Source organism: Schistocerca serialis, chromosome 3, assembly GCF_023864345.2.
Source record: "Schistocerca serialis cubense isolate TAMUIC-IGC-003099 chromosome 3, iqSchSeri2.2, whole genome shotgun sequence".
NCBI classification, from domain to species: domain Eukaryota; kingdom Metazoa; phylum Arthropoda; class Insecta; order Orthoptera; family Acrididae; genus Schistocerca; species Schistocerca serialis.
In genome coordinates, this window is record NC_064640.1 from 312,249,798 (window position 1) to 312,264,625 (window position 14,828).

At 46.6% G+C, this 14,828-nt stretch overlaps 1 protein-coding gene across 1 annotated transcript in view; it reads right to left on the reverse strand.

The window, feature by feature from the left end:
* LOC126470118 (KN motif and ankyrin repeat domain-containing protein 3) overlaps window positions 1-14,828 on the reverse strand; it is a 400,202-nt gene that overhangs the window by 88,812 nt on the left and 296,562 nt on the right. The window contains exon 8 of the mRNA XM_050097722.1: window positions 7,426-9,526. Within this exon, the coding sequence (XP_049953679.1) occupies window positions 7,426-9,526 (2,101 nt within the window). The remainder of the gene's footprint in view (window positions 1-7,425; window positions 9,527-14,828) is intronic.

Genomic DNA, 14,828 nt, shown 5'->3' on the forward strand with positions numbered 1-14,828 from the left:
ACGTACTTCTCCAGAGCATAATTTACAGTCCATTCAAACTTTGCCCATAATTCCTCTTCGTTCATAATACTGGGACCAAATTACATTAATTCAGTGCCTAAGTGGGAGCCTAACAACTGTCTATCTACTCTTCTAGGCTGCTTGGTAAATTTATTAACTTTAGTAACCATAGGCGCTATGATGACATCATGAACACTAATCCCCATCTCTATACTGATGCGATCGATAAGGTCTGGCCTGTTTGTAGCTACAAGATCGAAGACATTTCCATTGCGTATGAGCTGCCGGGCCGCCTGCAGAAGACAGTTTTCACAAAATGTGTTAAAAGCACTTCACAAGACTTCCCGTCGACAACTCCTGCAATGAATCCATAGACGTCCCAGTCTATGAAGTGGTAACTGTAAATAAAATTAATTATTTTGTATAAAGAAAACTTATATTAAAGTGACACGTTCCACATCATTACGAAATGTATTCATGATCTATGGAACAAGAATTAATGTATGTATGTATGTTGTATGTAGCAGGTGATCATAAAGTCAGTATAAATTTGAATACTGAATAAATCAAGGAATAATGTAGATAGAGAGGTACAAATTGACACACATGCTTGGGATGAAATGGGGTTTTATTAGAACCAAAGAAATACAAACGTTCAAAAAATGTCCGACAGATGGCGCTTCATCTGTTTAGAATAGCAATAATTAGCATAAAAAAGTAAGACAAAGCAAAGATGATGTTCTTTACAGGAAATGCTCAATATCTCCACCATCATTCCTCAACAATAGCTGTAGTCGAGGAATAATGTTGTGAACAGCACTGTAAAGCATGTCCGGAGTTATGGTGAGGTATTGGCGTCGGATGTTGTCTTTCAGCATCCCTGGAGATGTCGGTCGATCACGATACACTTGCGACTTCAGGTAACCCCAAAGTCAATAATCGCACGGACTGAGGTCTGGGGACCTGGGAGGCCAAGCATGACGAAAGTGGCGGCTGAGCGCAGTATCACCACCAAACGACGCGCGCAAGAGATCTTTCACGCGTCTAGCGATACTTTGTTTTTTGTTTTGGTTCCAATAAAACCCCATGTCATTCAAAGCATGTGTGTCAATTTTTACCTCTCTATCTACATTATTCCGTGGTTTATTAAGTTTTCAAATTTATACTGACTTTTTGATCACCCGGTATGTATTCGGTATACTCGGTTAAAGTCGCCTACAACTAGTATTGCATGAGCTGGTTATTTCCAAGCTACTGACCGTCAACTTTCTTTGAATGACTCAGTCACAGCAGAATTAGGTGGCCGGTAGAAACATCCAACAATTAATTTGATTTCACCTAGACCTGTTATACGTGAACAGGTAACTTGACAGTCACACTCAAAATCGACCTCAATAGAGGCAATTGTCAACTGCAATGAACCCTTCTCCTCCTACGGTGTCTAGCCTGTATTATCGATATACGTTCCATTAATCGCTAAATATCTCAGAGCTTTCTACTTTGGGTTTCAGCCAAGAGTAATTTCAGCGCGAGTAATTTCCTGCAGGGCTCTAAATTCGAAAACTGTGTTAAGAATACTTCGACAGTTCACTAATAAAATGTTGACAGTCGAAGTGTCTTTCATTTCACTATCTGTGTGTCGTCTGGCGAGTGTTCGTCAGAGTACCTAAAACTATCGCCTAGGCTATAAAAATACCACGTGCACTCCACAAGTACTGTGCTACCCGAGAAGTTGCTTCCTTTGTATAGTGCACCCCTGACCAATCTAGAGGAGTCCTAAAATTCCCAATCCGATAATGCATGTCCAGAAATCTGCGGCCGATACCGAAGACGAAGACTTCGGTCGACGAAGGCTTTGGTCGAGAACCTCCACTTGGCTCCAAACCAAAGCGTCGCGATCAACTCTGAGACCAATGCCGCGAACTGTGAGTTCTGCTCGCACCCCGCGTGCAAGGCCAGCAGCTTTCACCATCTCCGCCAGCCTGTATGAACTGAGGACGGCCAACCAAGCGACACGTATCGTTGGTACCGACGTGAGCCACTGCTTGCAGACAGACGACCGCACCCTGCACGTTCGACAACCGCAGGCAGCGCCGCCTCCACATTTCGGATGAGGCTCCTTAGCAGACAGACTGAGTTTTCAACGTCTTTCTTACCGGCTCTGAACACTATTTCCCTCAGGAGATCTATAACGCTGCAAAAGCGGGAGCTCCCGATACCTTGGACACCCCTGCCCCCATATGCCTACTCAGACGCTCCTGAAGGAATGACCACTTGTCCACTCACAAGGCGAATAGTCGAGGCCAGAGGACCAGTCTCCACATTGGCCCTCCGCCTCAAGCGACGCGACTGCCTTTCTACCCACCACTCATCCTACCGTGAGGGCAGATATTGCCCCTCTCAGTGGAAGGGATCCAACGAGTGTCGTGCGAATATGAAACCTGTAGATTCAGGAGGGCCGTACTGAGCGCCATGCAGGATCTCAACATGGCTAGCATCGTAGAGCACAGCGAGATTGTCCGCTTGGCCCTTCAGGATTGTACAGCCACGTAAGGTACGTCGAGTTACGAAATGGTATTGTTTGCAACAAGACAAGTATCGGCAATGACTGTGCGACGACGCCTAGAGTATCACAGTCTGTCACCATGGCGACCATTATTGTGGCTTTCCTAGACATGGCAGCAACGAGCGGGAACTGGCAGTGATGCACCCAATGAAAATACTGGACACATGGGCAACGTGCCCTCTTTTCAGACGAGTCGCAGTTCTGCATACGGTAACACTATGGTCGTATTCATGGGTGGAGGCTCCAATGAGAACAAACATTATCAGACTGCGTTATCATCATCATATAGGTCCAGCATCTTGCTTGATAATAGTGACCCCATATCTGTGATGAAGTACCGTCTCAAAGAAGCTGCATAATTATTCAGTCAGGTCTCGGTAAGATTTCGAAGTCGTGCAAAGATTGGAAATTTGCTTTAAATGATCAGAAATGTAGAACTGTGAACTTCACAAAACAAAACAAAAAAACAAAAAACAAAAAACAAAAAAAAACGCGGTATCCTATGGCTCATACAAATAGCTGGGTGTAACGCTTTGTAGCGATGTGGAATGGAATGATCGCACAGGCTCAGTCGTGAGCAAATCAGGTCGTAGATTCCTGTTTATTGCTAGAATAGTGGAGAAATGCAATCAGCCTATAAAGCAGATTACTTAAAAATCACTCGTGTTATCCATTCTAGAACAGTGCTGAAATACATGGGACCGAATCAAATTGGACAAACAGGGGATGTTGAACGCGCACAGAAAACGGCAGCACGAATGATCACAGTGTTTTCTGACCCATGGGAGAATGTCACAGAGATGCTGAAGAAATTAAAGTGGCTGACTCTTTAAGATAGACGAAAATTTTCCCGAGAAGCATACTTATGAGGTTTCAAGAACCGGCTTTAAATGACGACTGTGGGAATACATTATCATCCTCTACACATCGCTCCCATAGGGATCGCGAGGACAGGATTAGATTACTTACAGTATACACAGAGGCATTTTTAATAATTATTCTTCCCGCGCTCCATACGTGAATAGAACGGGCAGAAAACCTAACAACGGGTACAATAGGACGCACCCTCTGACATGAACTTCATAGTGCTTTGCAGAGTATAAATGTAGATATAAAAGACCAGTCTGATCGATTTGGAGCGCCATAGATAGTGTAGAACTGGTACCAGGCGGTCAAATGATCCTCTAATACTAATATAAGTCATGACAGAAAAGCTGTGCGTATGTGACAGAATGGCAGAAAGCAGTTATCGTGTTCGAACATGCTCATGACTATAAAGTGAATGAAGTTGCCCTATTTGTTTGTGTATCAACGTGGACTGTGTAACATGTCTGCAATGAAGGCGTACCACTCACAGCCACATAACATGGCGTAAGAACAGTGGTGGTAGAGGAGATCCTACTCGACGCGGACTAGAAGCGACTGCCACGTCTTTTCAATGACAACTGTTTTCAAATCCGACAGGAAGTGCTACTGTCAGAGAGTGTAAGTCCATCTCAATAAATTTATGAACCAACATTGCGAGGGGAACAGCATACAGTGGACATGCTCGTTGCAGGGCAAAGCTACATCTTTTCATTGGGCCAAGGAACGCAGAAACTGGTCAGCAGCTGACTGGAACTGTGTACATTATCTTAGTCGCGACTTTGCCTATCTTTAGATGTTGCAAGGCGTCGCGTGTGCTGACGGCCCAATGAGGCGTTGAACCCTTTTAGTGCAAATGATGCAGTTCAGGCAGGAGCTGGTCCTGTGACATACTAGGAGTGTTTTTGGTACCATGACTCGGGACCACACATTCAGGTTACCGTGAACATGAACCAGGATGTCATCTCGTATAATCGCGTTTACTGCCGGTGGTCCGCGTATTCCCAATACGATATTTCGACGTCGTAACTCGGCGTCTTAACCAGGTGTTTCCTGAAACCCCTCAGGAAACACCTCATGAAGACGCCGAATTACAATGCTGAAATATCGTGTTGTGAATACGCAGGCTATCGGCAGTACACCCGATTCTAAGAGATGACAACGAATCGCCGGAAAAGTCTAAGAAATTATATGAACCAGGTTGTTTATTTCGACATTTTCGGTGATCAATTGTTGTTCTTTCTTCTACATCTCCATGATGAGTCTTCTGTGATTGTAACAGTAGTGCCTACAGCGCTGAGCGGACACTTTCCTGGTTCTAGGCGCTTCAGTCTGGAACCGTGCGACCGCTACGGTCGCAGGTTCGAATCCCGCTTCGGGCATGGATGTGTGTGATGTCCTTAGGTTAGTTAGTTTTAAGTAGTTCTAAGTTCTAGGGGACTGATGACCTCAGATATTAAGTCCCATAGTGCTCAGAGCCACATATTGGCTATGTGATTAGCAGTGCTAGTGAACTCACGTGAGTGAACCTGTTGCAGTGTACCTTTCGTAACGGCAAGCGACCACGATTGTTGGACCGGCCCTGTCTGGTGTCCGTGCATTTGCGCGGAAGGAAGCATCGCAGTCTGCTTAATTGGTGCGACCTTGCCGCTGTTCTGCAGAAAAGGTGCTATTCTGTGGAGGTTACGGCATTGTATTGATTTTATCTTGGCTTCAAGATGGGGGGAGAGCGAGACTGGTACAGTCATTTAAGTTGTACTTCGGAGCACGATTGATCATGGTGAGCACCTATCCTTAGATACTGATAGAATGCAAGTATCAGGCTTGTTGGCGCCAGGCATGTTTTAGTGGTTCCTGTTTGAGTAGTCATATTAAGTGATCGTTAATGGTGTTGATTTGGATGTTTTGAGGCTTTTAAGTGTTTTAAAATTTTAAGCTCGGAAACTTGGTGGGTCCTTGCAGCTGTCAAGTGAGTTACTGTTACCTAAATCTAATCTACAGTTTGTGGTACATCGTAAATTTGATTTCTGTTGCACGATCATAAACATGAAATATTTATTGATTTAATCGATCTTCTAGCTGTCTTGCTGGTGTTATTTAAAGGTTATTAAGATTTTGAAGTTTCTTTCATTTTTAAATAACTTTTAAAGTTACCTCGCGCACGGTGTGGGTTTGCTGTAAGTGTTTTATATATGTTTGGATGGTAAAGCTCAGTTTATTCTGTTTTAGATAAGCAGCTGGTTACCGTTTCCAATGGTATTTGCCTGTGGGCGGCCGCTGTTGGCGTCACCTTGGGTCTGGGGTATGTTGCGTCCGTTTGCAAGAAGAGAAATATGTTGTTGTTGTGGTCTTCAGTCCTGAGACTGGTTTGATGCAGCTCTCCATGCTACTCTATCCTGTGCAAGCTTCTTCATCTCCCAGTACGTACTGCAGCCTACATTCCTCTGAACCTGCTTAGTGTATTCATCTCTTGGTCTCCCTCTACGATTTGTACTCTCCACGCTGCCTTCCATTACTAAATTGGTGATCCCTTGATGCCTCAGAGCATGTCCTACCAACCGATCAGTTCTTCTAGTCAAGTTGTGCCACAAACTCCTCTTCTCCCCAATCCTATTAAATACCTCCTCATTAGTTATGTGATCTATCCATCTAATCTTCAGCATTCAGAAATATATGAATTTGAAATTTAATTCTTAGATACATGTGAACGTGGACTGATTATTAATTGTAAAACTGAAGTGATATCAGGTGTTCCCCAGGGAAGCGTCCTGGGACCTCTGCTGTTCCTGATCTATATAAATGACCTGGGTGACAATCTGAGCAGTTCTCTTAGGTTGTTCGCAGATGATGCTGTAATTTACCGTCTAGTAAGGTCATCCGAAGACCAGTATCAGTTGCAAAGCGATTTAGAAAAGATTGCTGTATGGTGTGGCATGTGGCAGTTGATGCTAAATAACGAAAAGTGTGAGGTGATCCACATGAGTTCCAAAAGAAATCTGTTGGAATTCGATTACTCGATAAATAGTACAGCTCTCAAGGTTGTCAATTCAGCTAAGTGCCTGGGTATTAAAATTACGAACAACTTCAGTTGGAAAGACCACATAGATAATATTGTGTGGAAGGCGAGCCAAAGGTTGCGTTTCATTGGCAGGACACTTAGAAGGTGCAACAAGTCCACTAAAGAGACAGCTTACACTACACTCGTTCGTCCTCTGTTAGAATATTGTTGCGCGGTGTGGGATCCTTACCAGGTGGGATTGACGGAGAACATCGAAAGGGTGCAAAAAAAGGGCAGCTCACTTTGTATTATCACGTAATAGGGGAGAGAGTGTGGGAGATATGATATGCGAGTTGGGATGGAAGTCATTAAAGCAAAGACGATTTTCGTCGCGGCGAGATCTATTTACGAAATTTCAGTCACCAACTTTCTCTTCCGAATGCGACAATATTTTGTTGAGCCCAACCTACATAGGTAGGAATGATCATCAAAATAAAATAAGAGAAATCAGAGCTCGAACAGAAAGGTTTAGGTGTTCGTTTTTCCCGCGCGCTGTTCGGGAGTGGAATGGTAGAGAGATAGTATGATTGTGGTTCGATGAACCCTCTGCCAAGCACTTAAATGTGAATTGCAGAGTAGTCATGCAGATGTATTATAACTGCGTAATAAAGATTGTAATTTGTTAACCTCATGGCCTCTAGATTGTGGTCCTGGCACCTCTTGATTTCAACGATATGTCGTCCTGTTTTTTGTATTGTTTGCTCAAGTCTCTCTAAAATGTTGAGGTGCTGTTAATTAATTTTACCTGTATGGTTCAAGTTTTAAGGGTTATTTCACTTTATTTCTCGGGAAACGAAACGGGGTGGGGCGGAACTCAGAACCTATTTTTGAGTACTCGAATTCCTTTTCAGAGAATTACAAATGTTAGATTTTTTTCAATTGCCAGATTAACAGGGACATCAAAACAAAAAATACGAAAATTGACAGACGAAGTTACCTTTCAGTCTCGAATCTCTCTCCATTGTCGTCAATCTTCGTGTAAGTGTTCTGTCTCTTCAGCCTCGGCGCCGGGTCGGAACTTTTGCTGCGGACTTGAATGGCGTTTCCTGACGTCGCCCTGCTTGCTGCCACGGTCGTCGAGCGAGTGCTGTAAGACGTGAGCTCCTGCGTGACGATTTTCTTCACGGAGTTGCTCCTCAGCGTCGGTAGCGTGAGCTGCGACGCACCGAGCCGAGGGGACTTGGTGCCGTCCGCGGGCCGGGTCGTCACCGTCGGCCGCGGTATACGGGAGAGGCCCACCGGCTGCGGAGACGGGTCCCGGGGACTCGGCGGGGGCGCTTCGTCGTTCAGCCGGCACTGCGCGGACGCGTCCGCCAGCTTGCGCTCCACAGTGCTGGTGGCCATCTCCCGGGTGACGGCGGCGTTGTCGGTCTGCGTGGCGCTGCTCACCGGACGGACTGCATCGAGGTCTTCGAGAGACACGAACCCGGGCTTGTGCTGCAGGCGCGACACCGCCGTACAGCCGACGTCGGCCGTCGTGGGCTTCGCCTCTACCCACGCATCTCCGGAAGACGGTTTGGCGCACACGCCGATCTCGAAAGTCCTGACAGCCAGTGTCGCCTGCACCGACATTTCTTTCCTGGGAATCGCCGTCTGCGAGAGAGCGTCTTTGGCCCACATCTTGGGCTCGCACTGCAGCGACGCGTCCCTCTGTCTGACTTCGGCCTGCATGCCGGCATCTCTCAGCCACCAGTTGCGCTCCGACTGTGTCGCAACGTGACGCTGAAAACTATTGTCTCTCACCTGAACACCGAGGTCGCACTTTTGTACGGCATTCGTGGAAACGGACACATTTTCGAAACATCGACACTGTTCTGGACGGTGGTCCTCCGCGACTGCCTGTTGGGGCGTGTCATCGTCAACTTTGGACAGATATATCTTCTGTCTTAAGGGAGATGACATCCCTTCCAGCTCTTCTCGTATCCTTTCCCTCATTTTCGCGGCCACTCGTTCTTCCAGTTCTCTAGAAACCATCACCTCCACCTCCCGAGAAACTCTCTCGTTCACCTCTCGAGACACTCTTTCCTCCACTTCCCGGGAGACTCTCTCCTCCACTTCTTCAGAAACTCGGATATTGAATTCGCGAGACACCCTCTCCTCCATCTCGTGAGATATCCTGTCCTCCAATGTTCTCGCCACTCTGTCTTCGAACTCGCGGCTCACTAGATCCTCCATTTCTCGAGAAATTCTCTCCTCCACTTCTCGAGATACTCTGTCCTCGAATTCGCGCGTCACACGATCTTCCAAGTCGTGACGCAATTTTTCTTGTAGCTCCAGGCGTACCCTGGCGTCCATTTCTCTGGCAACTCGATCTTGTAACTCGTCGGATAAACGGATTTGCAACTCTCGAGTCACTCTGTCGTCCAGTTCACGGGAGACCCTGTCCTCCAGGTCACGGGCAAGCCTGCGCTCCAGCTCTTGTGACACGGCGTCCTCCAACCGGTAGCGAACAGTCTGCTCCAGGTCTCGAGATAGCCGCTGCTGCAGTTCGGTAGACACCTTTCGGTCAAATTCTCGCGCTACAGTGAAATCCAACTCGCTGTGCAGACGTTGATCGAGTCGGTTAGCCACACGGTCTTCAAAATCGCGCCGCACGCGCCCCTCGAGTTCTAACGAAACTTTATCGTCCAGTGCCCGCAAAACCCTCTTCTCGAATTCGGCCTCCACGCGAGCGTCGAGCTCCCGAGAAATCTTGTTCCTGAGCTCACGTGTGACGGCCTCGTCGAATTCCCGAGACACTTTGCTCTGGAGTTCTTCGGACAGTCGGGACTGGAGCTGGACGGCGAACCTATCCTCGAGCTCCCTCTCCTGGCGCAGGAGCTGCTCGTGCAGCCTGCGCTGCAGGTCGTCTTCGGAGTAGATTCGGCCGTCGGTGGCGCAGGCGACGTCGGCAGCCCTGGCGGCGCGCGCCGAGGCCGCCGGAGACGTAGCAGCGTCACGCGTCCGGGGCATCCGGCTGCAGACGCCCACGTCGCGCGTCACCACTGCGCAGCCCACAGCCCGGTGGCGCACCGCCGCCACCGCTTTGCCTCCATCCCCTGCACACACACACCACGACCACGCTCAGAGGCTCCTCGTCTACCTTATACACTACTGGCCATTAAAACTACTACACCAAGAAGAAATGCAGATGATAAACGGGCATTCATTGGACAAATATATTATACTAGAACTGACATGTGATTACAGGCTCTGAGCACTATGGGACTTAACTTCTGTGGTCATCAGTCCCCTAGAACTTAGAACTACTTAAACCTAACTAACCTAAGGACATCACACACATCCATGCCCGAGGCAGGATTCGAACCTTTGACCGTAGCAGTCGCGCACATGTGATTACATTTTCACGCAATTTGGGTGCATAGATCCTAAGAAATCAGTACCCAGAACAACCACCTCTGGCCGTAATAACGGCCTTGGTACGCCTGAGCATTGAGTCAAACAGAGCTTGGATGGGGTGTACAGGTACAGCTGCCCACGCAGCTTCAAGACGATACCAGAGTTCATCAAGAGTTGTGACTGCCGTATTGTGACGAGCCAGTTGCTCGGCCACCATTGACCAGACGTTTTCAGTTGGTGAGAGATCTGGATAATGTGCTAGCCAGGGCAGCAGTCGAACATTTTCTGTATCCACAAAGGCCCGTACAGTACCTGCAACATGCGTTCGCACATTATCCTGCCGAAATGTAGGGTTTCGCAGGGATCGAATGAAGGGTAGAACCACGGGTCGTAACACATCTGAAATGTAACGTCCTCTGTTCAAAGTGCCGTCAATGCGAACAAGAGGTGACAGAGACGTGTAACCAAAGGCACCCCATACCATCACTCCAGGTGATACGCCAGTATGGCGATGACGAATACACACTTCCAATGCGCGTTCACCGCGATGTCGCCAAACACGGATGCGACCAACATGATGTACAGATGGTCGAAAATATGCACGTTCTCAGAGTAAACTTCTAGTTGCTTTACTTAAAAACCATGCTACATGTCACTTTTGAAAAACTACTACACTGCTTGTACCTTACTAGCAGTAAACAGACGACTTGTTCACAAAATTATACTTAAATTACATTCTATTTCGTATCATTTGCGTTGACTTTACATTCGGGAAATTATCGCCCAAGTTTTTCTGTTCCTGGGTTTCACTCACTTTTTTCCTGAGGACGGTCCCCATTTTTTCGAGTCAACATATCAGTTCAGTCAACGAATTTTGTTCTGCAACATAACGTATTTCAGTGCCTCGTTGTGCTTCATAGAACATAGGTCACACACCTACTAGTGCTTCCTTGACGAAAATATTCATTCTAATTTCAACATAAGACTTCGGGCTTCGTTTTTCATTTTCCAAAAATTGCCGAATTACGGGCGGATAATCTGCACTCTGATAATCCGGAACTCTCTGTAATTGCATTTCGTTTCTTCCACCCACCAAGCTTTGTATCTGTATTGCACTGAAAATGTCTGCACAACAGAGAAAATGCCGATGGTATGCGCTCTAGGTCTTGTTTGAAAACGAAATTGCTACATCCACCCATAGCAGTGGCTGTAGACAACAGAATGCCCATCTTACGCTTTGCCCTAAAGTTTCCATTCAGTAATGCTCAGTTCTGATTGGTTAGTTGAGATTAAGAGACTAAACAGTGAGGTTATCAGTCCCTTGGTCAAGGGTTTGTTCATCCGGAGGTAGTTGTGATCATACGTAGTTGTGGTAAACGTGAGGCCCTGAAGGCAATACTGAAGCCAGAAAAAACGATTGAAGGAGAAGTAAAAGTATATGGCTTGGTTCGGTACATAGGTTAGAGCAGACAATTGGTCTCCCAGGACTCAGCCATGATGAGGGGAACCCCATCCCCAACCAATATTCGCCATTCCGATTTAGGATGTAGACAGTTACAGAGTGAGCAATGCCTTCTTAAAGTAGTCAAGAGATCCAGAAAAGTAAAAGGGGAAATGCTAAAAACGTAATGGTCATCAGCTGGACCATCAACAACAAAAAAAAGATGAGAGAAATAGCTAAGACCACACATGGGTGTCCCCCAGGGATTTGCATGGGAAAGGGTCAGGCCCTCCCACACCTGTTCCACCCTCAATCCATCACAGGCAAAGCGTTAAAAAGGAGGATAGCACTAACATGATCAACAGAGTCCAACCGCTAAAACAGGAAACAGGGTGTGGCAGAAAAAGAGGTAAACCACCTAAAAGTAATTAAAACAAAGGAAGGAGGGATTGCATAGGAGGCAGGCAAAGGAGGCAGAGTCAAGGGTTCCTCCCCCTGACCCAGCATGTGGCAGGAGACACCCCCAACCCTAACGACCCTGCCCCCACCACAAAGGTAGTTTAAAATGTTATATCTGAGGGAAAAAAAATCACTGCCACAGAGGAAATGGAGAACCAGTTCAACTGCCCGTGAGTCGTTGGGCAACAAGAGAGACAAATAATTTGGAAGACTATGCTTAGAATGGAGAGCCAGGAGGTGGGGACATTCCATCAGGACATGAGCAATTACCTGGAAGGTTTCACAACCAAAATGTGGTTGTGGTTCGTTACATAAAATAGAACAACAGGTCAGTCTGGTAAGACCGATGTGGTGGTAACACACAAAGGTGGATTCAGTCTGGGAGGAATGGAAGACAGAGTGCCATGCACCAGTTGTGCCCTTGACAGCCCAATAGATGATGTTCCATCTCTGAGTGAGCAGAGGCCTTAGTTGCACCTGCAGATCTGCACCTGGGAGCGTCAAAGCAAAGAGGGGTTGGGGGCGATTAATGGCGTCTGTAGCAAAACAATGTCCAAGCACTGTGTACTGAAATAGAGCTTTGGGTCAGGATGGACCATGGTACAACGACAAAAAAGCAAGGCCCATGTTTTTGCAAGACACAACTGTAAACTATGCAAAAGGGCCCAAGCAGAGGCCTATCACATGGCACCTTGGAGCTAGTGTTCAGCCAAAGCTACAGGGTGGGAGCTTTAGTAAATCCAAAACTTGTCAACATACAGTGTGGGGGGGGTGAGCAGTGGCCCAACAGAGGTCATGAGCCCATTGGTGGCGAAGAAGAATGTGACACTAAGCAATGACCTCTGTTGGACAGCTTTCTCTTGGGCCTATAGAGAGCTCAGTAAAGTATCAACTCTTACTCATAACAACTGATGAGATAAAAAATGACGAACAAAAATTGATATGGAGCCTTGAAATACTCGGTCAAGGAGGGTAAATAAAGTCCCAAATGGTGTTGTATGCCTTATGTAGGTCACTGTTTGGAACCTAACAATACGGTCGGTTATAGATCATCCATCTCAGAAACCACAATGAGAGGGGGACAAATGATCCCGAGATTCGAGAACCCAGCATAATATGCAAGCAACCAGCTTTTTAAGCAGTTTGCAGAGCACGCTGGTGAGGTTAATCAGCTGGTAACTGTTCATGGAAGGTGGGTTTTTGCCCACCTTAAGGATTGGAATGATCTTATCTCGCCATTGCGAAAGGAAGACACCATTGAGCCAAATGTGGTTGAAGATACTAACGAGATGGAGCCATTGAGTAATAGTCAGATGTTGTATCATCTGATTGTGAATGGAATCAGGACCTAGGAACATGTTGTGAGATGATGCAAGAGCCTGAACCAATTTCCAGTCAGTGAATGGTTCATTCTCATGCCGAGGGGCGAACAAGATGGGAATGTCTTCCATTCATCACTTACACGTCCGGAAAACAGTCATGTAAGAAGAACATGCTGACACCATCGCAAAGTGTGTCACAAGGTCTTCAGCAAGGGTCAACACGTCAGTACAGAGACCATCCCAAATGAGGAGATCCTATACAGCTGTGGATTTTTGATGGCCCAAAAGATTATGGAGTATGGCCTACACCTGGGATGAAGAAGAATGTGTTCCCAGCGAGTAGGTGTAGACTCCTAGCATTCCTTCTTATTGCATTCAGATACGTAACGAGCCTTATGAAGAAGTCGTTTAAAAGAGATAAGGTTGGTATGGGAAACATGTGGTGTCACCGCCAGACACCACACTTGCTAGGTGGTAGCTTAAATCGGCCGCGGTCCATTTAGTACATGTCGGACCCGCGTGTCGCCACTGTGTGATCGCAGACCTAGCGCCACAAGGCAGGTCTCGAGAGACGATATAGCACTCGCCCCAGTTGTACGAGGAGATTGCTAGCGACCATACGGACGAAGCCTTCCTCTCATTTGCCGAGAGCCAGTTAGAATAGCCTTCTGCTAAGTCCATGGCTACGACCTAGCAAGGCGCCATTAGCCTTACCTACTTTGAGAGTTATAGTATAAATGTCTCAAGAAGAATGCTGTAGTCATCAAATAATAAAGTTAAGTATAAAGCAGCTACGTACTTTTCTTGCTACCATTCAATAGTTATCCTGTTCCAGAATTGACGCCCGTCGGCGTGAGTGTGTACGCGTGCCTTTCTATCGGCTACCCGTCACTGTGGACTGGCTGCCTTGTCAGTCCACTTCAAAACATGTTCCTTCAAGCGTTGCAGATCCCTTCAGCAGTCCTGAACAGCTATAATAATGTCTATGGTCCACCACAGAACCATCAAGTGTTGAAGGGGACCTGTGAAAAGGGGACTAGCAGTTCTAGTGGCATGTATGATTGTGTCAGAGACGTCTTGCACGACCTCGTCAATGCAATCTGGCAGAGAGGGGTGAAGGTAACAACCTAGGTATACAATTGTCAGTTGGTCATTCAAAGCAGTCAGTCCATATGGTGGTGGCAAGGAACCGACAGGATCACTGGAAAGTGGTCATTGAGGCAAAGATTGTTATGTAGTGACCATGTAACGAACATATGACGTAAGGGGAAGAGATCGTTAGCCTGTTAAATGAAAAGATACCACAGGTAGTTGTGTGTTGGAGTACCATGATTGAGATGTCTTCCAACTGACCATGATAGCTAACAAGCTGGGCAGTTAGAATGTTCCTCCCAGACAAAGTGATACTCGCCCTACAGGGGGTAGTGCACATTGAATCCCCTCATTAATAGAAAAGTCAGTGTAATAAAGTGGCCTTCCTGGGGTAAATAAACGTGGCAAATGGTGATCACTGAAGTCGTTTGCACTTGCACTGCTATTGCTTCCAACATGGTACAAACGTGAATCCACCCACTGATAACATCTGTGCAAACCAGTGTATGTACCCTTACTGATGCCATCTCAGAACAGAATGCACGCTAACCATGCAGTGTTGGTGAATGGTCATCAAAGAAGCATATTTCTTGTACAGCAACACAATTGCAGAAGAGGAGGAATTAAGGTGTTGCAGTTCCAGCAGGTGAGAATAACATCTATCACAGTTCCACTGAATGATCGTTT